This window comes from Heterocephalus glaber, unplaced genomic scaffold, assembly GCF_053883595.1.
Source record: "Heterocephalus glaber isolate CG9 unplaced genomic scaffold, H.glaber_assembly_v1.0 deba00001429, whole genome shotgun sequence".
Lineage (NCBI taxonomy): Eukaryota > Metazoa > Chordata > Mammalia > Rodentia > Bathyergidae > Heterocephalus > Heterocephalus glaber.
In genome coordinates, this window is record NW_028258294.1 from 12,375,224 (window position 1) to 12,402,576 (window position 27,353).

The 27,353-nt window shown below is 36.2% G+C and overlaps 1 protein-coding gene across 8 annotated transcripts in view; it reads right to left on the reverse strand.

Annotated features, from left to right (window-relative positions):
- Positions 1 to 422: 422 nt before the first annotated feature.
- Positions 423 to 27,353, reverse strand: part of Mtmr2 (myotubularin related protein 2) — a 96,961-nt gene continuing 70,030 nt past the window's right edge. For all 8 annotated transcript variants that reach the window (XM_004838073.4, XM_013069645.3, XM_087212313.1 and 5 more), the window contains 6 exons: positions 19,417 to 19,602; positions 16,750 to 16,956; positions 6,562 to 6,654; positions 4,294 to 4,407; positions 2,322 to 2,498; positions 423 to 1,753 (listed from right to left, as the gene is read on the reverse strand). In XM_004838073.4, coding sequence (XP_004838130.1) covers positions 1,592 to 1,753; positions 2,322 to 2,498; positions 4,294 to 4,407; positions 6,562 to 6,654; positions 16,750 to 16,956; positions 19,417 to 19,602 — 939 coding nt within the window. In that variant the 3' untranslated portion in view covers positions 423 to 1,591. The remainder of the gene's footprint in view (positions 1,754 to 2,321; positions 2,499 to 4,293; positions 4,408 to 6,561; positions 6,655 to 16,749; positions 16,957 to 19,416; positions 19,603 to 27,353) is intronic.

The window sequence follows — 27,353 nt, forward strand, 5'->3', positions numbered from 1 at the left end:
AAATGCTTTGATGTGTTTAGCATACTTTTCTTGTATCAGACCACAATGATGAAGGTATCAATGAAAATGGAATAGAGAATGGATTTTTGAAATATTTGAAGGCTCTTAGCTTTAATACTGATTGGCTACTTAAAATACCCTGTTTAAATTTTCTTACAACAAATTTCACACTGACCAAATCATTTTGGTACCAATTTTGCTAGTATTGGATGTACTAAATAGAAACCATGTATCTTTATTGGAAGATGAACAGCATAGCTAAGGTTTAGACTATACTGAATTAGTAAATGTAAAAATACTGTATTTGTTTGACTTGGATTCAAATTAAACATTTCCACTTGCAGCAAATACTCCTCAAAAAAATGTCTAACATTTTTAAGGGTTAAAAAAACCAAGATAATCAGCTCTGGACAAGGACAAAGTTTTAAATTAGTTGAAATTTCTTTTAATTAAAAGACCAAGGGATAAGAAGCTCCTTTGTTACAGTACATTACGTATGGCTCTTTATATATAAAGTAGACATTTGGGAGTCAAATGTTTAAACCAGCACCAAACTCAGGCGAATAGTGAAGCAAGATTTCTTTTACTGGCACTGAGACTGTATTCATCTTTACATGCAATATATTCTTTGGTAGACTTAATCATTTGATGGAATTATAGAATTTGCAAAGGAAAATAGTAAACTAATTTAAGTTTTGAGCACAACTTACCACCATAAACTATACAAACTTAAGAAGTCTATATTGCCTTAGAACTTGCCAGTTAGCATTAAGTAAAATAAAGTGGGATAAATGAGTTTTTAAAATACTTTTCATGGGCCAGGGATTTAGCTCAGTGGTTATGGCGCCTGCCTTGCAAGCGCAAGCTTCCGAGTTCAATCCCCAGTACCGCCCCCCCCACAAAAGTTAAAATACTTTTCATGATGTTTCTTGTAACTGGACAAATTTTGAAGCATATGGAATTCTTTCAATTCATAATGGCTGCTGCTTTGTCCCTTTCATCCTCCCCAAAACAGGTCTATAAAGCATCATTGTGGAACAGCTATCTAAAACACTAGTAAAGCATATAAACAATGTTAGCAGCAATTTTTAACTATACCATAACATTCTTATATTTGTGCCTTGTACTCTTAAAAACATGGAGGTTGAAAGTGGATCACTTTCAATCAATTACAATAAATGAAAGGAATATTATATAATTTTAATCTGTCATACAGCAAGGCAATATATCACAAAATTTCAATGTCAATTTGGTCTGAAAACATTTCTCTGTGCAGTGAGCTTTCTTCCATCCAGTGGTATATTTCTAAAGTGGTTTGTATTTTGCTCTTATCCAGATCCCAAAGTATTTCCCACTATGGATCCAGAATTGAAATATTTTAGTATCTTTTGGGTGACATAAGATTAGTGTCATAAATGTATAATTACAAATGGAGCCACCCATACTGCCATAGTTCTAAACTCATCTTAGACAAAATAAAGTATCTGAACTTTTTCTCTCGTAACAGTGTTCAAATACGGAAGAATTTCTACTCATAAAGCTGCCACTGTAATGAGTTCATAGCGATGATGCCCCTAATCTAATAGTTCTTTCATACAACAGTTTGGACAGGAGTGACACAATGTGCAGGAGAACTGGCTCTCTCTGAGGATGAGGTTGATCGGTTGGAAATTTCTCTTTGTAGTTCTTCCACTTTTTTCTGAAGCTCTGCTCGTTTAGCAAGAAGTTCTTTATATCTGCTGTGAATAGGTTCCTACAAGAGCAAGACAAAATTACTCAACTGGCAGTCCTAGCCAAACCCAAGGTCACACCATTTCCTAAATGTTGCAGTCTGTTCTTTTAGTGACTGAGATGAATCCCATCTTCTCAACCTATCAGTGGAAATTAAGTTCAGATATTGTCACCACTGTTCTTTTCCAGTGCCCCTAAGTATTTCCACTATGGAGCTCCTTGTGGAACTGGTATTTTTACAAATATAACAAATAATTAAAAAGCCAATACTGAAAAGATTCTCTGTTGTTTAGTTGCAGATTTTTAGCCTTGAACAGTTTTAAGTAGTAAACATTTGATAAGTCCCTCTGTACCAGAATTTTACTGGACTTTTTACTTTCCTAAAGCTTCAGAATAAGACTCCCAGAAGTTAATCAAAGGAGGAAAGCACAAAAACTTGTCCAATCTACAAAGTCAGAAGAACCAGGTATAGAGACTAGCCCAATGTGCTTTCTCTACTCCACAATTATATCTATTAATAGGTAGAATGGAAGGATACAGATCTAATAGAGCTGGGTTGCACAAATGAAAATTCCCATCATACACTGTACCTGTGGTTTCATCCGTGGATTCCACCTTATGTAATATCCCACCCAGAGCTCTAGGTGGCGCATGCTGGCTACTGGATAAAGGACATGATTGGAATAGTTCCCATAGAGAGGATTAGTAAAGTCTTCCAACTGGCTATTTATATAAGACCACAATGACACAGTCCTTTTAGGAAGATTCTGTAAAAAGGAAAAATATATTCTGCCATAAGCTATACTTTAGATGAAATTTGTAAAAAGGTTCCACAAAAGGCGGTGTAGACTTGGACACTTTACACTAAAAACTAAAGGGTACTGGTAAAGTACAAGTCCTCAGAGTTAAACATAAGTTATCATGTGACTCAGCAATTCCATTCCTAACACATTTGAAAAGGTCTAAACAAAAACTTTGTTCAAACAGTATTATTCATAATAGAAAAAACATAGCCCATCAAATAATGACTGTATGAACAAAATACTCATAATGGAACACTGCTCAGCAATAAAAATAAATGATACCTGCTTCAACACAGATGAACCCTGAAAACAGTATACTACATGAAAGCCAAACACAAAAATCACATAATAAATGACTCCATTTAAATGAATTAAGAGGCAAATCCAGAGGTAGCAGGTAGGTTAGTTATTTAGCAGACATTAGAAGAGAATGGGTTTTCACTACTAGCAGGTGTGGGACTTACTTGGAGTGATGAAAATGTTCAGAAATTAAATGGTAATGTTTACACAACTCTAGAACACTAAAAGGCCATTAAATGCACAAAAGACTTGATCTGTATTATGCAAATTGAGTTTAAAAATTTGCTCAAGTCAAGATATAATGAATCCTACTAAGGTTCACAAAGTAACCAGAATTTATGCCGTTCTTAATTATCTGACATTCCTTAAATTACTGCCTTCCCACACATGGAAATACTTTCTTTCACTTAATGCCAGAAACTGAAGATACAATAGAGCATTCAAAGTACTTAATAGTCTAGGAAGAACTTAATACATAGCAGTTTCTGTGGTATTCTGGATGGCTTTATTTAATCTTCACAATAGTGAGTACCACCATTAAGGAAGCAAAAATAAGCTACCTTTTAATGTGTTATGGTATAAGTGTTTCAGAGATGTGGCTTTCAGAAGGTGACTGGATCATGGGTGCATGTCTGTACAGGGTGTATCTCTCTCACTCTGGCTCTTGCTTTCTTTGCTGATGTTGGTTGAGCAGCTTTCTTCCACCATACCAGTTCTGCCTTGGAACCAGCAGACCACGGATTTGAACCCTCTGAATCCATGAGCCAAAATAAACCGTTTTTCTTTAGGCTGTGGTTGTTCATTTTTTTTAGAGTAAAATTTGATACAGAATGTGGCACCAATGAAAATGATTAAGATATTCATATATAGGTGAAGATGAGAACTTGAAATATAATCCTTATAAGCAGTTAATATCAACCTCTTAACAGTGATACCTCTAGGAAGATGGGTAATGAAAAACTTTTTCTGTGTATTTGTTTGGTGTCTGAATCTTACAGTGTTATTTTACAATTTAAAAAACATAATTTGTCTTATTTGTATGCAGAATATAATATACTTTGAGATTTGAGCTCCCCATTCATTCAAGGGTTTGTTGTCTGTTAATTATAATTTTCTACATCCACTTCTGAAAGGTTTCTGTCCTTCAGGGAATAATGGGAACACTGGTAATCCCGTGGTCCCACTATTTTCAGTTCTCTTCAGCAAACACTATTCCCACCTTATGAACTCAGCTGACAGTTACCTGGCACCTTCAGCCTTATGACACATATTTCAGAATATATCACCTCCAGCTGTATAACAGAAGTAATCAAAGTACAGCACATAAAATATGACATATATGATGAAAAATAATATCCAAAACAACTACTTTAATTGACATCTGGCAAAGTGAATTCTTGAGAGAAAAGTATATAGTAAGGACAGTGGAAGGATGTAGGGCTCATAGCTATTTCTTTACCTCTTTTCCTCTCTGCTGTTCACTGTTACAGAGAAATGTTCCAAATAAACAGCTGTATAGGTGGTCCAAAATGGTAATGAGGAAATACTCATTGAATTCAAATGCGGTAGGAAACTGTAAATTGAACACCACAAATACATAATTGAGACATTTTTTCAAGTATATTCATTTTTTTCATGAGTAGATCCTCTGTAATGGTATTTAAAATTAACAACATTCAGAACTATAAATCTTAAGCTCTTGAGGGCATTGTCTGCTTAGTGTGGTTAAAAAATTACCACTTTTCTGAGGTAATTTCTCCCAGAATTTCTTTTTCTTGTGCAGCAAGTCTGAATGTTCTGCCCATTTTGTTTGTTGGTTCTTTAAATCTGTTAAACCCTAATCCTGCTGCCAAGCAAGTTTTGGCAAGTCCAGTCTTCACCTGTCCGTGGTAAGATTTTTCTTTATAAACTTTCAACAACATAAACATAAGTTTGCTGTTAGGAATTAAATATTAACAGTGTGTTCAGAAAATATGAGTAATACACAAAAGTAATTATACTACATAGAAGTGCAGATAATTTATAAATCAATCTACTTTTCAAGGAATATCCTGTCAAATCAGAATTTCTTATAATCCACTACACTTTGGCATCACCCTCTCTCTAACAAGAGCCAAGGGTCTCATTGAATATCCTAATTTTACACAATGCAATTTTGGAGGACTAATCAAAGGATCCTAAAAAGATAAAATTAATAGTTTAATCCATCCTATCAACGTTTCAAAATTAGTCTAAGGCTTCTATGTGAAACTGTACCATTTACAAGGTAATGAAAAAATTCCATGAATATCTGGATTGCCAAATGGGGAAAGTATTGTTTTCAGGTTTTTATTATTTGGAAGTCTTTACCCTGATAGTAGATGAAAATAGCATAAACTGCTGGCAGTGAGAATAAGGATGAAAATAAGTTGGCCTTACAAATTCCTAATTTTAGGAAGCTAAGGCCATGGTAACTTGGTAGGCTTCTCAGGCAATGAAAGGCAATTAGTGGGCCCTGAGTAATTTTTGTGGCTCTGAGGCTGAAGCAGGTGATCAAGCATATGGCAGTAACAAAAAGCCAGCTGACTATAAAAAACTGTTACATCTTATTCCTTCACTTAATAAATCCCATGTCCTGTGTTTGTCACACACTTAACAGTCTTATTTGCTAGCCAAGTATAAATACATTGACTCATTAAATCTAAAGGACTAATCTGCAGTTCATTCATCATATTGGCAAACCTATTGCTGTTATGAGAAAATAGCTTAATAGTGGGCATTTCTTCAACAAAACTGAAATAGAGCAGTAATTTCTGCTACGGCTTTTATAATTCTTAACAGATGAGTATTCTGTCTTCTTTACATAGTAATAACATGAAAGGCCTTTCAACAACTGCTTCCTGATCCCAGGGGTGAGGAGATGAGAATGTGGATGGGAATAGACCCAGAATGTGGCTAATCACAACCTACTAGCCCTATTTTACAAATGACTATGTAAGTCAAGCATTTATTTGATGTTTGTTTAGACTGTTAATATGACTAGGTAACATGTTTTATGTATGTTCAGGAGGAAAATATATTACCGATAGCCAATGTCTAAAAGGCCACTATAAAGCATCTTAAATTCTATCAAATAAACAGATAGATTTAAACTAATTTTGTAGTAACTACTTTCTTATTTCTAAAACACTGACCCCTGTCCTCCTATAATAAGCCAAGTGTATTTTGGTGTCTTCTAGTATCTTTCAAAAGATGAAATTCATTTATATTAACTTTTCAAACAAATGTTTGTTAGAAAGCTTGTAGAATGTTTAAAAACCATAGTTCTCTCCATGCCTAAAAACAACCGAATCTGTTACTAACTTTGCTATAATGTCTATCCAAACAGATTTTCCCTTAAAATAGTTAAAATTACTTGGAATAGGACACAATTTGGCTTGAGCTATATAGCTTCTTTCTTTACTTCCCTTAGCAATGTACTTGTAGGTTCTATTTAACACTATTTATTCAAAACAAAGAAGGAAGCCTTGCAGAATATCAATGCCACTGAAATGCTAATGGAATCAAACTGTAAAATGTTTAATATAACCCCCTCCAAATAATTTTAATTTAATATATGTTGACAGTAACTGATGAGTCTACTTCTTTTGAATACCTTACAAGAATTTCCATTTCACATCAACTATAGGATAATCATTGACCAAATCTCCCAATTCTGAGCTTGAAGGAGGTATGTAATATATGTTACCTGTCTTGTCATTTGCCAGACACAGTCAATAAACTGAAGAAAAACAGGTGATCTGTCTGCATCTGCATGGTTCTTATCTCCATGGCCAATTCTCTGAAGCAAACAGAGTGAATGTATTTAGGATATTTCACTTTTTAATGGAAATAATTTTTCCAACAAAAGCAATATTTGTTTAGTATTTTTTTAATTAAAAAAAAATCTTTTCAAAGAGCATTACAAAGGAAGAAGAAATCACCATAATTCTACCGAGCAGAAATATCTATTAACATTTTCATGTACAAACTGCTACGTTTTTCTAAAATGAGATACCTGTAAAAGGAATTACCACATTGCTTAATAAATGAAAACCAGACCTTAAAGATTAATAATAGAGCAAGGAGCACACTTCAGAGCCCAGATTTTTGTCTTGGAGATTTAGTTACTTGTATAGTGGTCTCAGAAAGCACCTTCTCTTTTAATATCTTTGCCAGTGAATGAAAGATACCTCTTATCAGGAGGAACAACAGTAGCACAAATCTTTGAAACCTTTTCCAAAGTACTTGACATTCACTTTCCAAACTTGCAGTCACCCACTGCTACCTTCTTTTTTCTTCCTAAGGACCTCTGACACTGATTATTGGGGCAGAGCCCTGCTCCTTATCCCAAAGCATGGATTCACTCTTAAAAAGTATAGTTCATAGACTTCTGGAGGCTTTCAGGTCCGAGTTATTTTTATAATAATACTATAAAAATCTTTATTTGCCTTTTCCAGTGTCTTGACATTTAGTAAAAGCAATGCAGGATAAAACTTGTGTTGCCTTAGCAGGACTCAAGCAAAGCTGTGGCACCAAACTGCAATGGAAATAACTGTATTCTACCCTGTCAGATATTAATGCCCAAAGAAAATGCATAATGTGCTTCTGGTGCACACTGACACAGGACAACGAGAATTATCACTTTGCCACAGAACATCATTTTATACTCAATAATTTATATATCAATTATGGTTATTAAGACAAATATCTGGCAGACACTTTTGAAAAACAAAAAATTGTATCACTAATCGTAAAATTTAAGCTTTTGAAGCCAGGTATGGTGTTGCACACCTATAATCCTAGCACTTGGGAGGCTGAAAGAGGAGGATCACCACAAATTTGAGGCCAGCCTGGGCTATGTAGTGAGGTCAAGACTAGCCTGAACTACACAGCAAGAGCCTGTTTCAAAACCAAACAATAACAACAAAATTAAGACTTTTGGGTGAAAATGAGGTTTTTGGAAAACTCTTACCCACTACGATGACCTTAAATACTTCTGATGTCAGTGATGACATTAATGGATGTAATTTTATGATATTGTACTATGAAATATATTAATGTTGGGGATATCTGTATAACTCAGTAAGACAGAACTTTCCAGATAACCAATGATGTTACAAAATCATGCATGCATAAACTAACCCCCCCCCAAAAAAATCAATGGAATTTAACAGGCAAGAACAAAAAAATCACTTAGTTTTCAATGCCACATAATAGCTAACTTTTAATAAACATTCATCTCTCAAGTTTTGGCATAGTATTAAATAAAAATATTCGTGATTTCCTGGAAAAGCTAATAAAAAATGCTTTTCCAGATACCAGCACCTTAGGCAGCCCGAGCCAAAGCCCCACTTGGACAACAGCAGCTCAGGTGAGCAGGTCCCTGCCAGGGCCCTGCCCAGACATCATTGCTAAGTGAATGCAGGCTCCAGCCAAAGGCCTGCCTAGACAACAGTGGTGCAGGTGTGAAGGCCCCAGCTAGGGCCCTGCCCAGAAACCTGAGGCTTGAGCCCATAGGCCTCAGCCAAATGTCTGCCTAGGAAACAGCTGTGCAGGCACGCAGGACCCAGCCAGAAACCCGCCCAGACAATAGTGCAGTGCAGAGAAGGCCATCATTCTGAACCCAGGAATTGCCCCAGTGGTGAGCAGGAGAGAGAAGGCCCCTCTGAGGCTTGCTGAGAATTGAAGCCCACTGAGTGAGGAGAGTCACCTCAACAAAGGCAGAGCAGATTGCATCTGTTGAAATGATAAGACACATAAAGAAGACTCAAAACCAGACTTCCAGATCACCAAAGGCAACCCTAAGGGGCAATGACATGGAACAATCTGATTCTCAATCACTTGGATTCCCTGAACTGGCAATGAAAGAGGATCTGGAAAAAATAAAATCAGAAATAATTTCTTAGATAACAACAGATTGTGTCCATAGTGAAAGACATGATTAATAACTCTAGAGCAGACGCACATAAAAAAAAAATGAAGGAGCTGAAGGACATCATGGAATGCTAGCATAGGAAACAAATAGAATCCATAAAACAGATACAAACAGATATCCAGAAGATTAAAAACTCCATTGAAAGTTTACACAGCAGAATGAGCCAATTGGAGGACAGAATTTCAGATATAGAAGACAGGATTGCAATTAATGACAAGGAAAAGAAAAATTTCTAAGAAACAGTAATGTACCGCAATAAGTCAATTCACCAGCTGCTAGAAGATGCAAAGAAGAATAACATAAGACTGCAGAGTCAATGAAGAAACAGGAGATAGTGCAAATGACATAAAAAAAAATTATAGAAATAATGGCAGAAAACTTCCCAAGTGGGGGAAAAGAACTTGACATACAGATAAGTGAGGCATAAAAAAGACTCCAACTAACCATGATCAAAATAATCTACACCTAAGCATATAATAGCCAAGATGCCAGAACTGCACAGAAGAACAAAATACTACCAGCAGAGAAAAGAAATCATATACAAAGGAAAGGCTATCAGAATCACAGTAGATTTCTCAACACATACCCTCAAGTCAAGAAGAGCATGGAGTAAATTATTTCAAGCCCTAAAACAACCTCCAACTCAGACTGATGTACGCTACAAAACTGTCTTTCAAAACTGATGGAGAAATAAGATACTTTCATGACAAAGAGCACCTTAGGAACTTCATGAATACCAAACCAGCACTCCAAAAAATTTTAGACAATATCCTAGGAAAAGACAAGGAGGATCACAACCCAAGGAAGCACAGCAGAATGAATCCATCAGGCACGACAAGAAATTAAATGCAAAGGGATAGAATCCAACAAAAAGAAAAAGTCATGACAATGATAAGTCAATAGGTATCAGTTATCAATGTTAATGGTCTCAATTCTCAATGGTCTCAATTCATCAATCAAAAGAAATAGAAGGGCAGAATGGGTCAAGAAGCAAAACCCAACAATATGCTGCACACAAGAAACACACTTAATTCAAAAAGAAACTCTAGACTGAAAGTTTTGTAAAGGGTGGAAAACAATACTTCATGCAACAGGAACCTGAAAAAAAGCAGGAGTAGCTATCCTCTTTGCAGATCAAGTGGATTTCAAACCAACACTGATGAAGAGAGACAAAGAGAACATCATCTTTACATCCTTGCAAAGAGAACAATCCAAGAGGAAGAGATGACAATCATAAACATATATGAACCAAACACTAGTGCGCCCAACTATATAAAACAAATACTAACAGACATGAAAAATAAAATAAGCACTAAAACAACAGTAGTGAGGACTTCAATACCCCACTGTCACAAACAGATAGAACAACTGGACAAAAAATAAGCAATGAAATACTAGAACCCAATCAAACTCTTGAACAAATGAACTTAGATGTTTACAGAGTGTTCCACCCCACAAAATCAGAATACACATTCATTTCAGCTGCACATGGGTCATTTGCCAAAACAGACCACATACTCGCTCATAGAACATGTTTAATTAAGTACAAAGGAAACGAAGTCATCTCCTGTGTATTATCACACCATAGAGCGATGAAATTGGAGATCAATAGCAAGAGAAACCACAAGAATTTCATAAACACATGGAAATTGAAAAACACACTTCTGAATAACCAATGGGTCACAGAGGAAATTAAAGAAGAAATCAGACAGTTCCTACAATTAAATAACAATGACAATACAACATATCGAAATCTATGGGACAAAATGAAAGCAGTCTTACGAGGGAAATTCATAACAGTGAATACTCATATTAGGAAATCAGAGCGAGCCCAATTAAACAACCTGATGCTGAACCTTAAGCTTCTAGAAAAAGAAGAGCAGGACAAACCCAAAGCTCATACAAGGGAGGAAATTATAAAGATCAGAGCAGAAATCAATTCAATGGAGACTAAGAGAACGATACAAAAAAAAAGTGAAGCAAAGAGTTGGTTCTTTGAAAGAATAAACAAAATTGACAAACCCTTAGCCAACCTTATCAAAAAAGGAAAGAAAAGGCCCAAATCCATGCAATTAGGAATGAAAAGGGTGAAATTACAATGGACCCAGCAGAAATCCAGAGGATCATCCATACCTACTTTTGAGAACCTTTATGCCAATAAGATGGAAAACATAGAAGAAACTGATAAATTTCTAGATACATGTGAATTACCAAAGTTGAATGAAGACCTAAAAATTCTTAAAAAAACCAATATCAATTAATGAAATTAAAAACATAATTAAAAATTTACCAGGATGGGGTTTTAACTCATTGGTTCCAAGGCCTGGCTCACAAGCGCAAGGTCCTGAGGTCAATCCCTGGTACCGAAAAAAAAAAAACTTACCAGCTAAGAAAAGGCCAGGTCCTGATGGCTTCACTGCTAAATTCTACAAGACATGTAGAGAAGAAATACTGTCACTACTGTTTAAACTCTTCAATGAGATTAAAAGGGAAGCAATACTCCTGAATTCATTCCTGGAATCAACCATCACCTTGATCCCAAAAGCAGAGAAAGACCCAACCAAAAAAGAGATCTAGAGGCCAATCTCCCTAATGAACATAGATGCAAAAATCCTCAAGAAGATACTGGCAAACAGAATACGGAGGGTCATCAAGAAGATCATACACCCTGACCAAGCGAGATTCATCCTAGGGATGCAGGGATGGTTCAGTTCGACATACACAAATCAATACATGTAATACACTATATTAATAGACCCAAGGACAAAAACCATATAATCATCTCAATAGATGTAGAAAAAGCGTTGAACAAAATCCAACACCCATTCATGATAAAAACCCTACAGAAAATTGGAATAGACAGTCTCTATATCAACCTGATAAAAGCCATTGTCGGAGCAATTCTAAATAATTTTGGGGAAAAATCATTTCACAATTAAATCATGATTAGGGCCTAGTCTTCCAGCCTACAGGCCAGCTATGGCATGTCAAGATATAACTCTGTTTTGACCTCTGGTCACAGCTAAGACTTCAATGGTCCAGTGATGCTGTGATGCTACAGGACAAGATTACACTAGCTGAAGACATCCTGGGGAGGCAAAAAATCTTCATCTGAATAGTTCCTCATTGTCCTTTGGGATTTTCACCTCCACTGCCCTTTGAATCCCTTTTTACATTTGTTATTCTCCTGATATACTGAACTCTGCCCAGAGTTATCTGTTACAATTGTTTCTCCTGATCTACTGAATAAAGGTGTGGCAAGGTCAAGAGCTTTTTGTCTTTGTGGCCCAGAGCAGCAATGATCAGGCCCAAAGTTCAGCTTCTTCTCTAAGTCTCATTTTTTTCTATCTTTTCTGTCTAATAAGTTAATTTGCCTTGTGCTGTCATGGCTCACAAGAGACTAGGACTTACTGCAGAGGTTCTAGTAACATTCCCTTTCCCTGTTCCCTACAATCTATGAAAAACCAATAGCCAACATCATACTAAATGGTCAAAAACTGAAATCCTTCATGCTAAAATTAGGAACAAGACAAGGATGTTCACTATCACCACTCCTGTTCAATATAGTTCTGGAAACATTAGCCATAGCAGTTAGACAAGAGAAAGAAAAAGAGTAAAGACAGGAAACAAAGGAGTAAAATTGTCCTTATTTATGGATGACATGATACCATGATACTCTACATAGAGGTCCTCAAGAACTCCAGCAAAAGTCTTCTAGACTTAATAACCAAATACAGTGCAGTGGCTGGATTCAAGGTCAACACACAAAAATCAATAGCCTTCCTGTACAAAAACAACAGACTATTCACCGCCTGCTGTGCAAATGCAAGGACCCGAGTTCGATCCCTGGTACCAAAAAAAAAAAAAACCAACAGACTAATGAGAGAGGAACTAGAGAAACAACCCTTTTCACAATAGCACCCCAAAAAATGAAATACCTAGGAATCAACCTAACAAAAGAAATCAAAGACCTCTACTCTGAAAACTACAGCACTCTGAAAAAAAGAGATCAAAGAGGATATCAGAAAATGGAAAGACATCCCTTGCTAAATGGTAGGATGAACCAATATAGCGAAAATGGCCATACTTCCAAAACTGCTATATAGATTCAATGCAATCCCATTTGAAATTCCAACAGCATACTTCACAGAACTTGAGAAAACTATCCAAAAATTTATTTGGAACAAGAAGAGACCCAGAATAGCAAAAGTAATTCTAGGCAACAAAGACACGGTAGGGGGTATCACAATCCCCAACTTGAAACTGTACTACAAAGCTACTGTGATAAAAACAGCATGTTACTGGCAAAGAAACAGACCTGAAGACCAGTGGAACAGATTAGAAGATGCAGAAACAAGTCCAGACACACTCAGCCACCTCATCTTCGTCAAAGGAGCCAAACACCCTCACTGGAGAAAAGATAGCTTCTTGAAGAAATGGTGCTGGAAAAATTGGGTTTCAACTTGCCAAAGATTAAAACAAGACCTATATCTCTCACCATGCACTAATCTAAAATCAAAATGGATTAAAGATCTAAATATTAAAACAGAAACACTAAACTGGATGGAAGAGAGGTTAGGTAAAATTCTTGAAGACATTGGTGTAGGAAAAGATTTCATGAACAAAACCTCAGTCGCATGTGAACACAAATAATCAACAAGTGGGATCTCATCTTATTAAAACATTTCTGCACAGAAAGTAAAACCACCAACAGCATGAAGAGACATGACAAAATGTGAGAAAAAATTTTCACCTGCTGTTCCTCAGACAAAGGTCTACTGTCTAGAATATATAAAGAACGTGAAAAAAAACAGACCTCCCATATTTAAAGACCCAATCGAAAAATGGGCATCTGAAATGAACAGACATTTCTCAGATGCAGAAATAGCAAATAAACATACAAAAAAATGTTCAACCTCACTGGTCATTTGAGAGATGCAAATGAAAACAACACTAAATTTCACCTCACTCCACAAAGAATGACTGCTATCAAGAAATTAACCAATAACAAATGCTGGCAGGGCTATGGGGAAGAAGGAACCCTTCTCCACTGTTGATAGGAATGTAGACTGGTGCAACCCCAGTGGAAATCAGTAGGCAGATACCTCAAAGAACTAGGACTAGAGGTCCCACTTGACCAGCTATTCCTCTGCTGGGTATCTTTCCAAAAGAATTAAAAGAATCAGACCACAGCAATATTTGTGCACCCATGTTCATAGGGGCACGGTCTGTAATAGCTAAAACTTGGAAACAGCCCAATTACCAATCGACTGGAGAATGGATAAAGAAAATGTGGTTTTTTATAAAACAGAGTACTATTCAGCCATAAAGAATGAGAAACTAGACATTTATAGCTAAATGGATGCACATTGAGGCCATACTCTTAAGTGAAATAAATAGTACACAGATGTGTAAATAGCAAATAGTTTCCCTGGTTTGAGAAACTGAAAGTGTAAATAAGGATCAAAATATAGAACAGATAATGTGAAACAGGAAGAAAGGGGGCAAAGGGGAAGGGGAAGTGGGAGGGGTAGGAGAAAGGAAAGTAGAGAAAGAAGCATGAGAAAAGCAAAAAATGGAAACAAAGTCTTTGTAAATAGGGAGGGATAAAGGGATTGAAGGGAGGGCAGAGAAATGGGGAAAAAATAAGAACCAAGATATATTATGTAAAGGTACAAATTCCTAATGATTAATGCCATCATATTGTATGCCTAAAATGTACCAATAAAATTAATGAAAAAAATGCTTGTCCACTTACATGTCTGTGTCTGGACAGATTTTCCTTTTATATTTCAAAAGAACACACCACAACAGACTAAGAAGCAGATATAAATATTAATATATAATAGAATTATTTTCAAATATTTTGAAATGTTTGAAAATTGGACTGTATTGTCATATGGCATATATTGATATAACCCAGATAAAGTTATTTTGGGTCATCAATAATCGTTAACAGGGTAAAGGAGGTGTAAAACCAAAATTTTTGAGAATTAGTACCTCTACATTAATCATATGAGAATATTCTCTTGACTGGGTGTTCTTTAATTGTCAAAATACTGCTTTTACAATAAAACTAGAAATAGTACCGAATTTATGAGTTGAGAAATCCATACCAACTTCCAACAGCCCTAAGTGTTGATGAGTTTGAACAAATCACTATTTGAAGAGTAGTTTTAAATGGTCTTTTCATAAGTATATTGTACAGAGGACTCCACAGTGTGAACCATCTGAATAGATAGTAAAAATGTCAATTATATTTAACAGTTTAAGTTCAAAAGAGCAGACTAAACATTCTTTCTGTTTATATAAATGCTAACATACTCAGCTGTGGGGCAAAAATCGTTAATGTTAGAGCAGCATTTAAGGCCTTTCACAAAGTCTTTCAACTAATCTAGGGAAACGACTACCTAGAAACCACGTTCTAGAGAAACCATGTCCTCTGACAGCCTGGATCCCCTCCTGCATGAATTATCTAAATCCACCTCTCCTTCAAGTCTATTCTTGCCATGGTCATTGCTCATTCCCATCCATATTATCTGCTTGCCATGCTTCTCCTTCTTGGGAAAATAATGCTTCTCTAAACTGTTATTATAACTAACATACACAGGCAACACATGAGAAGAGCAAAGACCAGAAAGTTACTGTTCACCAGTTTCCTGATTCCAAGTAGTGTTTAGCAGAAGCACAGCTGAAAGCCACTTGAACACTTAATTTCAAGCTCAAAGTATGAAGTAACAAGAAAGCAAAGGCAAGTCATAACAGCATCTCGATCCTCTATTTAAGAACTGTAATTACTCCTGAGTACCACACTTACAGAAATCCATGAGCAAAGTCCACAGGACAACTGCGATGCAGAAGAGAGTCTGAACAAAAAGGACGTTCAACCTCAAAAACTTGATATGGGTAATGTGGGCAGATAGCTACCTTCAAATATTTGAAGGGATAAGGAATAATTTGTTCTTCATGTCTCCAAAGGGAATGTAAACAATGGCAAGTGAATTTCATTTCACTATTAGGAAGAAATTTGTAGCAAGTAATTTTCCTGAGTGAAACTGGAAAGGCTCATGGAAGAATGTGCTGCTTACTTCTGGGGACATTAATGAGACTAAACAATCATTTGACAGGCATACTTTTGCCTTTTTGTTACATCATACTTTGGATTTGTGGACAGACTAGTCCAAGTAACTATGAATGCATGGACTCTCAGCCCCTTCCAATTCTGAAATCTGGTAACATAAAAATAATTTCTGAATAGTTGACTCAAAACTTTGTTATAAAAAAAACCAAGCTTTGTCATTTCCATACAACTACACATAGTTTTAGTACCATAAGCATAACAGAGAAGCTGTATTTTATTCCCAACTCGGTTAAATTTTCATTTTTTTATTCTATTATTTCTTTTATTTTCAGCTTGATTTTTTTAGACCCTGCTTCTGTGTGAGCAATACGACTTTCTATAGCTACTTCAAGAATAATATTTAAGCCTTTGTCTCTTTATACATCTACAGAAGAGGTAGAAGGGCCTGTAACTGCATAACCATATTAGATTATATTAATTTTAAATGCTCTTTTGGAGGAGAAACACATGGACATCACTGAATGAATATCTGCTACTTCTAGGTAGAGATCAAGATAAGACTAAGGGGGTAAGATGCCTGGTAAATAAAAATCCACAAATAGTAACCCACAGGGTACTATGAAACCATCTCAAATCTGACTATGCATGAGTCATCTGAGGTTCCATTCTCCAAATACCCTAAATCACTACTTTAAATAAGTAAGTCTCGTCTATCATTCAAACACACATACAGACTTAAAAATCACTAACCTAGGCTGGCTCCAGGCTGCAGTCACAGTATGATATTCTAAAACTTTGCAAAAGAAACAGAAAAGTTCTCACAAGATTACCCTTCTAGATAAATGATCAGTATATCGGAGTTAAGGTTCTTTACTCACTAGTTGGAATCGATGTCCAAAGCTTAGCCACTCTTTTTCCACAAGGACTTCAAATCCTCGGATGGTTCGATAGTATCCATCTAACATGAGCATAGCAAGGGAAGTTAGCTGAGCTGTACGATCCCAACCATCACTGCAATGTACCACCACAGAAGTCTTCCCTGACTCTACCTTGTCAGCAATCCTAAGAGCCCCTGCAAGAATAAGCTGGAAAACAGATTTTTCCAAATTAAGTTTTTAAAATATTAAATACTTCTTCCTGGGTTCAATCCATAGTATTGCAGGAAAAAATTACTACTACAGTTTTACTAGGGATGACCCTCTGAACGTGGGAGAAAAAACAAAATTTTTTAAGTGGTAGAAAATATATAAATTTTGCATTTAAAACTAGAAAATCTCATAAACATAGACTCCTATTAATTTGCATAGTGAAGTACAGTACCCTAATGAAAGCCTCAGGCACTAAACAACAATGTAAGTAAGATTTTTCTTAGAGGAATTAAGTTCTAAAGATTTGTAGAATCATCAAATATTCCAATATCATCTGTTTAAATAAGAATAATTGCTGTGCCAGCTAAAGTCTTATCTTTAAGCCTTATTTAAAACAACGTTTAACTAAATTAGAATCATTATGTGAAAGCAATAATATTGGATTTCGTAAAACATTCTATAGCAATTATTAAAGATTTTATGTCACAGAACACATAGCAAGCACAGTATGAACTTTAAAGTAAGTTACTTTTTTAACAATATGCATAAAAGTTCTCATCAGATGTCATCAATTTACCTGCTACCTAAAATGATTCTGACCTTTACTTTGATATATACACAGAAACCCTTTGCAAAATAATTTACCTTTTCTGAAGTGTTGACTGAAAACTAAACAGTGATCATAATAAACACAAAACTAAAATATCTTTAAAACTGAACAATACAGCCCCATTCTTTTCTGCAATAACTGTATAGTTTTATTCTTCTTAAAGAACAGATCAGAATGGAAAGATTATGTAGGCTTAGAAATCTCATGATAATCTCCTTTGATTGTAACTATGGGTATATTCTGGAAATAGAGTGTGCTAAAGCAATCTCAAACTTGACTATGTATCTATCAGCCATTTGTGAGCATTTAAAAAAAAATGTGCCTGGTTCCCATTCTCTAATGATCCTGTCAGTATTCTAAAGGTCTCACCTATTATTCAAATGCATACTTAAGAATCACTAACCCAAAAGCTTAGTTAAGAATAACCAGGAAGTTATCCAGAATAAGTCTTCATTCATTCTAATACATTTGTGGAGCCCAGGCATTGCTCAAGGGGATGGAGGTAGAGCAGTGAAGAGAACGAAGTATCAGCTTACATTCTATTTGGGGGAACCCAGCCAGACAAAAAAATAAACAAGAAAGTAAACAGTATTATCAGATGGATGTCAATTAGTATAAAAGCACCTCAGCAGGATATACAGAGTGCTGGTAGAACTTTCAATTTGCATGGAGTAACAGCTGGGAAAGGCTTCTCTGAGAAAGGTGATAGCTGAGCAGAGATCTGAAGAAAATGGTAAGACTTGTAGGTGTAAGGACTGGCAGAGGAGAAAATAGTCTAGCTATACTGTATGTCTTACACCCCTAGGGAAACTTGCTTCTGTTACAGCCAGCCTTTCTGAAAGAATGTACTTGCTAGTGAAATGATAAGGGATTTTTCAGAAGCAAACAGCAATTTATGTTAGGTTCAAGTCAAGTCTTACGGCTTTATATTTGCACACTATAATAGATGGGCCACATGAACATGACCTCTTAAGTAGTATTTATAGTTGTCTATATTAAGGCAATAAAGCTTCTTAAAGAAAAACAACAATGAAAATATTCCATAATTATACTTCTAATTAGTTCAGTTTGGCATTCCAATTCTCTTAATTTCAGAGATTTTAATGAGAGTATAAGCCTAATTTTTTAACATGAAAAATTGTATTTCCTAATATTAATTTACATGGTTATTTATATTTTGGTAACATATTACTAAATTCAAGGCATTTTTGAAAATATGTAACTATATTAACTAAGTCTGGTGCTTCAAACATTAAATCAGTATGTTGAGTAAATTAATGTTCACTTGGTATTCTTCAAGCGAATAACACTCAAAATGGTATCCTCTGTTCAACCACTCTACCTCTAACCAGAAAGATAGCTTTACAAAGCATGCAATGACTATTATACAGATAGGGCTTCCCTAGCTACTGAAGTGACAAAAAAGAAGTGTGCTTTATCTAGTGTGGGTCTTCATGAGTTAGCAATATATGACATCTGACATACAAAAGCAAATGAGCAAAGATCAGTATTAACTGATTAAACGGAAAGAAAAAGGAAAGTAAAGAGATCAGATAAAATAGAAATAGGTTCAGTCTGGGAAGGCTTTATGGAAGAAGTACAATATGAACTGATATCTGAAGGATGAATAGAACTCAGGCTGGGAAAGTAAGAAGTAGAATAGAACCGTGTATATGCATAACATAGGAAACTAAGTCATTCAAACATCAAAATTTAGTAGTTCCAAGTATCAAAACAGTTAGCAATTTTTCACGTTTGAGAAGCTGCCTTCATTCTAATTTCAATTATAAGAGCCCACACAAAGAAATAGAGAAAGCTTTGTATAAAAAATAGTGAACTTTACTTACCTTAATATGCTCTAGCCAATGTGTAGATTCCAAGTTAGACAGCCAATGAGTTTCTTCAATATTTGGATACACAATCTCCTTAAGTTTTCGTAATGACTCTCTCATAACATGAATATTATGGATATCCAGAAAAACTAGCTCTGCATTTTGATAAGCATCTTCACTTTCATAACCTCCACCCTTTGCCTGGAGAAAGCCACACATCACAGGAAATCATAAATGAATACATAACCATTGTCTATAGATATCCATAAAATATCTAACAGTGTGAAAGGTGCTTATTACCAGTGAAAAGGAAAATTATACATGCACTCAAAGGAAGGGGCTTCCAGGCTGCCTTTCCACCACTCCCAGCACAGAGGAAGGGGATTCCGGGCTGCATTTCTACCGCTCCCAGCCCAGAGGTAAGGGCTTCTGGGCCACCATTCCACAACTCACAGCCCAGAGGACGGGGGTCCGGGACACCTTTCCACCATGCCCAGCCCAGAGGAAGGGGCTTCCGGGCCACCATTCCACTGCTCCCAGCCCAGACGAAGGGGCTCCTGGGTCACTGTTCCACCGCTCCCAACCCAGAAGAAGGGGCTTCTGGGCTGCTGTTCCACCCACCACTCCCAGTCAGGAGGAAGGGGCTTCCACAGAGGCTGCCATTCCACCACTCCCAGCCGAAAGGTAGGGGCTTCCGGGCTGCTGTTCCACTGCTCGCAGAGCAGAGGAAGGGGCTTCCAGGCCGCCATTTCACCACTCCCAGCACAGAGGAAGTGAGCCCTGCGGGCGCTTATAGTACTCCCCCCCCACGCCATCAAATTGATGGCGGATTGGAGTCAACCAAGAAACAGGAGACAGTGTAGATGACATAAAAAAATTGTTCATAGAAGTAATGGCAGAAAACTTCCCAAGCAGGGCAAAAGAACTTGACATACAGATAAGTGAGGCATATAGGACTCCAAATAGCCTTGATCAAAAAAAATCTACACATAAGACATATACTTGTAAAGATTCCAGAAACCAACAGAAGAACAAAGTCCTACAAGCAGTTAAGAAAAAAGAAACAAATCATATACAGAGGAAAGCCCATCAGAATCACAGCAGACTTCCCATCGCAAACCCTTAGGGCAGGAAATGCTTGGAGTGATGTGTTCCAAGCCCTAAAGGAAAACAGCCTCCAACCCACATTGATGTACCCCGCAAAACTATCTTTCAAAATTGATGGAGAAATAAGATACTTTCATGACAAAGAGCACCTTAAGAACTTCATGAATACCAAACCAGCACTCCAAAAAATTTTAGATAATATCCTAGGTACAGACAATGAGGATCACAACCCCAGGAAGCAAAGCAGAATGAATCCATTGGGCAAGACAAGAAATTAAATGTAAAGGGGGAGAATCCAATAAAAAGAAAAAATCATGACAATGATAAGTCAATAGGTATCAGTTATAACCATCAATGTTAATGGTCTCAATTCACCAATCAAAAGAAATATAATGGAAGAATGGGTCAAGAAGCAAAATCCAACAATATGCTGCATACAAGAAACACACTTAATTCAAAAAGAAACTCTAGACTGAAAGTTAAAGGGTGGAAAACAATACTCCATGCATCAGGGAACTGCAAAAAAGCAGGAGTAGCTATCCTCTGAAGATCAAGTGGATTTCAAACCAACACTGATTAAGAGAGACAGAGGAGGACACTACATCCCTGTAAATGGAACAATTCAACAGGAAGAGATGACAATCATAAACATATATGAACCAAACACTAGTGCGCCCAATTATATAAAACAAATACTAATGGACATGAAAAGTCATATACGTACTAACACAAAAGTAGTGGGGGACCTCAATACCCCACTGTCACAAATAGATAGATCAACTAGACAAAAAATAAGTAATGAAACACTAGAACTCATTTGAACTCTTGAACAAATGAACTTAACAGATGTTTACAGAGGGTCTCACCCCACAAAATCAGAATATACATTCTTTTCAGCTGCACATGGGTCATTCTCCAAAATAGACCACATACTCGCTCAGAGAACATGTTTAAGTGCAAAGGAATTGAAGTTATCCCCTGTAGATTATCAGACCATAGTGCGATGAAATTGGAGATCAATAGCAAGAGAAACCAAAAAAATTTCACAAACACATGGAAATTGAACAACACACTTCTGAATAACCAATGGGTCGAGGAAATTAAAGAAGAAATCAGACAGTTCCTTCAATTAAATGACAGTGACAATACAACATATTGCAATCTGTTGGAAACAATGATAGCAGTCTTGCAAGCGAAATTCATAGCAGTGAATACACATATTAGGAAAACACAGTGAGCCCAATTAAACCATCTGATGCTGAACCTCAAGCTTCTAGAAAAAGAAAAGCAGGACAAGCCCAAAGCTCATAAAAGGGAGGAAATTATAAAGATCAGAGCAGAAATCAATTCAATGGAGACTAAGAGAACAGTACAAAAAAAAATCAATGAAACCAAGAGTTTGTTCTTCGAAAGAATCAACAAAATTGACAAACCCTTAGCCAACTTTATAAGAAAAAGGAAAGAAAAGGCCCAAAACCATGCAATTAGGAATGAAAAGGGTGAAATTACAATGGATCCAGCAGAAATCCAGAGGATCATCCATATCTACTTCGAGAACCTATATACCAGTAAGACAGAATACACAGAAGAAATGGACAGATTCCTAGGCATGTATGAATTACCAAAGTGGAACAAAGAAGACCTAAAACTTCTAAACGACCCAATATTAATCAATGAAATTGAAAACGTAATTAAAAACTTACCAACCAAGAAATGCCTGGGTCCTGATGCCTTCACTGCTGAATTCTACAAGACATTTAGAGAGGAACTACTGCCACTACTGTTTCAACTCTTCAGTGAAATTGAAGGGAATGGAATTAATGAGAAAATGAAAAAAAAAGAAATTAAAAGGGAAGCAATACTCCTGAATTCATTCCTAGAAGCAAGCATCACCTTGATCCCCAAAGCAGAGAAAGACCCAACTGAAAAGGAGACAGACCTATAGGCCAATCTCACTAATGAACATAGATGCAAAAATCCTTCATAAGATACTGGCAATTAGAATGCAGAAGATCATCAAGAAGATCATACACCCTGATCAAGTGGGATTCATCCCAGGGATGCAGGGATGGCTCAACATACACAAATCAATCAAAGTAATACACTATATCAATAGAGCCAAGGACAAAAACCATGACTGTCTCTATAGATGCAGAAAAAGCATTTGACAAAATCCAACATGCATTTATGATAAAAAAAACCTACAAAAAATTGGAATAGATGGTCTCTACCTCAATCGGATAAAAGCCATCTATGAAAAACCAACAGCCAATATCATACTAAATGGTCAAAAACTGAAATCCTTCACACTAAAATCAGGAACAAGACAAGGATGTCCACTATCACCACTCTTGTTCAATATAGTTTTGGAAACATTAGCCACGGCAATTAGACAAGAGAAAGAAATAAAAGGAATAAAAATAGGAAATGAAGAAGTCAAATTGTCATTATTTGCAGATGACATGACACTCTATATAGAAGACCCCAAGAATGCCACCAAAAGTCTTCTAGACTTAATAATCAAATTCAGTAGAGTAGCTGGATACAAGGTCAACACACAAAAATCAATAGCTTCCCTCTACATGAACAACAGACTCACTGAGACAAAAATAGGGCAAACAATTCCTTTCACCAATAGCATCCAAAACACTGAAATACCTAGGAATCAACCTAATGAAAGAAATCAAGGACCTCTTCTCTGGAAACTATAGCACTCTGAAAAGAGAGATTGGAGTTGATATCAGAAAATGGAAAGACATTCCTTGGTCCTGGGTAGGAAGGATCAATATAGTGAAAATGGCCATACTTGCAAAACTGCTATATAGATTCAATGCAATCCCAATTGAAATCCCAGCAGCATACTTCTTGGACCTTGAAAAAACAATCCAAAAATTCATTTGGAACATGAAGAGACCCAGAATAGCAAAAGCAATTTAAGGAAACAGAGACATGGCAGGGGTTATTACAACCCCCAACTTGAAACTACTACATAGCTACTGTGATAAAAATAGCATGATACTGGCAAAGAAACAGACCTGAGGACCAGTGGAACAGATTAGAAGATGCAGAAACAACTCCAGACACACTTAGCCACCTCATCTTTGATTAAAAGAGCCAAACACTCTCACTGGGAGGGAAGATAGCCTCTTTAATAAATGGCGCTGGAAAAATTGGGTTTCAACTTACCAAAGATTAAAACTAGACCTATATCTCTCACCATGCACTAAACTAAAATCGAAATGGATTAAGATCTAAATATTAAAATAGAAACACTGAACTGGCTGGAACAGAGGTTAGGTAGAACTCTTGAAGACACTGGTGTAGGAAAAGATTTTATGAACAAAACCTCAGTTGCCCGTGAACTAGCACAAACAATCAACAAGAGGAATCTCTTCTTATTAAAAAGCATCCATCCGCACAGCAAGAGAAACCACCAATAATGTGAAGAGACAACCCACAATGTGGGAAAAAATCTTCACCTGCTCTTCCTCAGACAAAGGTCTACTATCTCGAATCTATAAAGAACTTAAAAAAAATCAGACCTCCCAAACTTAAAGACCCAATCCAAAAATGGGCAGCTGAAATGAACAGACATTTCTCAGACAAAGAAGTAGAAATAGCAATATATAAAAAAATGCTCAACATCACTGGTCATTCAAGAGATGCAAATGAAAACAACACTGAGATTCCACCTTACTCCAGAAAAGAGGGCTGCTATCATGAAATCAACCAATAACAAATGCTGGCAGGGCTGTGTGAAAAGAGAAACCCTGCTCCACTGCTGGTGGGAGTGTAGATCGGTGCAACCACTGTGGAAATCAGTATGGAGATACTTCAAAGAACCAGGACTAGAAGTCCCATTTGACCCAGCTATTCCCCTGCTGGGGATCTTCCCCAAAGAATTAAAAGAATCATACCACAGTGATATATTTATACCCTTGTTCATAGCAGCACAATTTCTAATAGCTAAAACTTGGAAACAGCCCAAATGCCCATCAACTGGAGACTGGATCAAGAAAATGTGGTTTTTGTATAAAACAGAGCACTACTTAGCCATAAAAAATGAGAAATTAGAGACATTTATAGCTAAATGGATGCACATTGAGGCGATACTCTTAACTGAAATAAATAGGACACACATGTGTAAATATCAAATAGTTTCTCTAGTGTGAGAAACTGAAAGTGTAAATAAGGACTAAAAGGTATGATAATATGAACTAGGAAGAAAAGGGGCAAAGGTGAAGGGGAAGTGAGGGGGTAGGGGAAAGGAAAGGGAATGGAATAAATATGAGAAAATGGAAAAGTGAAAACAAAGTCTTTGTAAATAGTGAGGGATGGAGGGGTTGAAGGGAGGGCAGGGGAAGGGTGAAAAATAAGATCCAAGAGATATTATGTAAAGGTGCAAATTTCCAAGGATGAATGTCATTATATTGTATTGTAAAATGTATCAATAAAATAATATTAAAAAAATTATATGTGCAGATATGGATGGCTCAGGCAACTCTATAGCCACAATCTACCTCGTGATGTTCTTTATAAAACAAGAAGAATATATACTGGCTGTTATAAATAGTAAATGTTTATTGTGTATTAAGATATTGAAACACTTTAAAGCACTAAATTTTCCCTGCCAATATTTCAAATCTCTCCAAAACATAATTTCTTAGAGAAGATGCCTCTTTATACCAAAATCATCACACTGCAAGTTCTATGTGCAGACTCCATTGTCTGGTCCACTTCCACTTTTTCACTTCATTTTAATCTCAAATAAATTTTTTTGCAATCCTAATAACTTGCTTCTATTTTAACCACATAATTGTGTTTTTCTTTTGTTTATGTGTCCGTGTACGTGTTTACGTGTCTGTGTTCACGTTCGTTTTGGCTTTCTTCTTCCAGGGCCTCACACATGCTAGCGAAGTGCTCCACCACTTACCTACATGCCCAGCCCTTTTTTTTTTTATATTGATACAAGGTATCTTTTTTTTTTGATACAAGGTATCTTTAAATTGTCCAAGCTGGGCTTAAACTTGCAATCCTCCTCGTCACCACTCTCCTACCCTCAGGAACTGAGATTACATTCCCCATTAAGCCCAGCCCATATAATTCCTTCTAAATAAACAGAACAGGTATAAAAGCACACAGCACTATCATCATCTCTATCCTCAAAGACTTAATCTATAGCTACTGAACAGAATGAGAAAATATTTAGTGTTTTTTTTTAAGTTAAGCTATAGCTGGAAAGGAAAATCTAATTTTTCTGAACTTCATATTTTATGAATACCTGTAAACATTATCCTATAGCCTGACTTGTGTATAAAACTCACACTTCTCAGAGCCCTAGTAGAGACAAATTAGGAAAACATTGAAAGTTACTATACTTACAAAAAATTAACCGATCATAACTTACACCTTTGAAAACAAATTTAGCAACTCCTAACCAGCAATGGATTTCTAAAAGACTACAAATTGAGGCTTCTGACACTAATAGTCTAAGAAATAGTTTGGATTCAGGACTGCCACAATTATAAAATTAATAGTGCTTCAATGGGCACCTGGTAACACTGATTACTTCTGAAATGAAAGAACTAGGACAGGCTGCAGGTGAAAAGACTTATTGTAGACATCTAAGTTAGACTGAAATTAATACGCTGTCAGAGAGCAATCTGGCCCTCGGAGTCAGTACAGATGAGGCATATCAAAATTGTGGCTGGTGGGGAATTTGAAGAGCCAGGCCTGAAGATGGAAACTTGCTAGCCAGGCCTACAAGCCTCCCTTTAGAGATAAAAAAGCATCTTGAGATTATGCTGTAATTAGCACCACCTGGTCCAGTGAGCCTAGACAGTCCATCGGATGCATGGGTGGGTGACCATAAGGACCCTTTCCAGGAATGCTTTTGTTTTATGTTAGAAGTTACTGATAAGCTGAAGCTGATGCTACCATAAACTCTTGCTATATGATTCATACCCGTTAGATCAATATGAACTAAGCAACTATACTCATAATTCTATAGGTTAATTATAATTTGACTCATAGCTACCCAAGTTGTGATTTTGCATTAAACACATGGGCTTTTGGGGAACAATCATCTAAACTACGGCACATAGCTATAAAGAACCCATGAGATAACCTGACAAGGTTCCCTATGACCAAAGATGAGATAACTTTAGACTTAAATACTATTTGTAAAAGATTAGAAAATGTAAAGTTTAAATACATAAGCTCACAGTGATACTTTAAAAAGCTATCTACCTCTAGGGGATGACAGGGAGTAAATTCATCAGTGAGAAAACTGGCAAATAAAAATCAAGCATTTATCCCATCTTTTTTTATATGAACTTAATTGAAGATTATTCAAAATATAGATAGGAAAAAAATCTCTTTATAGAAAGAATAAAACTAATAACTAAATAGGAAATCATAAAACTAGAATATCATCATTTTGCAACCATCAGGAAATCATGAGGCACTGAGCATCAATAGCAGCTAACATCCCATATCCCTCATGATACACCACCTCAGTCTTGCCAGAGGAACTGAACCTAAATCCTAGTAATTGGATTAATCTGACAGTTTAGGGGACAGAAGACAGATGAGCCACACTATGATACAAGCAGTAAAATCCAGCTGTGAGAACTCTACAGATAAAAGGAAAAATATATGATGGACAAGGGGAGGACTATAGATTAAGAGAGACTTAAAAGATAAGTGAAATATAGTATTTGAAAAAATAAGGCTAAGCTACAGAGTCTAAAGATGCATATTTTTAATGAAAGTATAAATAAATACAAGAAAAGTATTATTATTTATAAAATAAGAGTAGTTAGTTCTAGCAGAAGTAGAAGGTG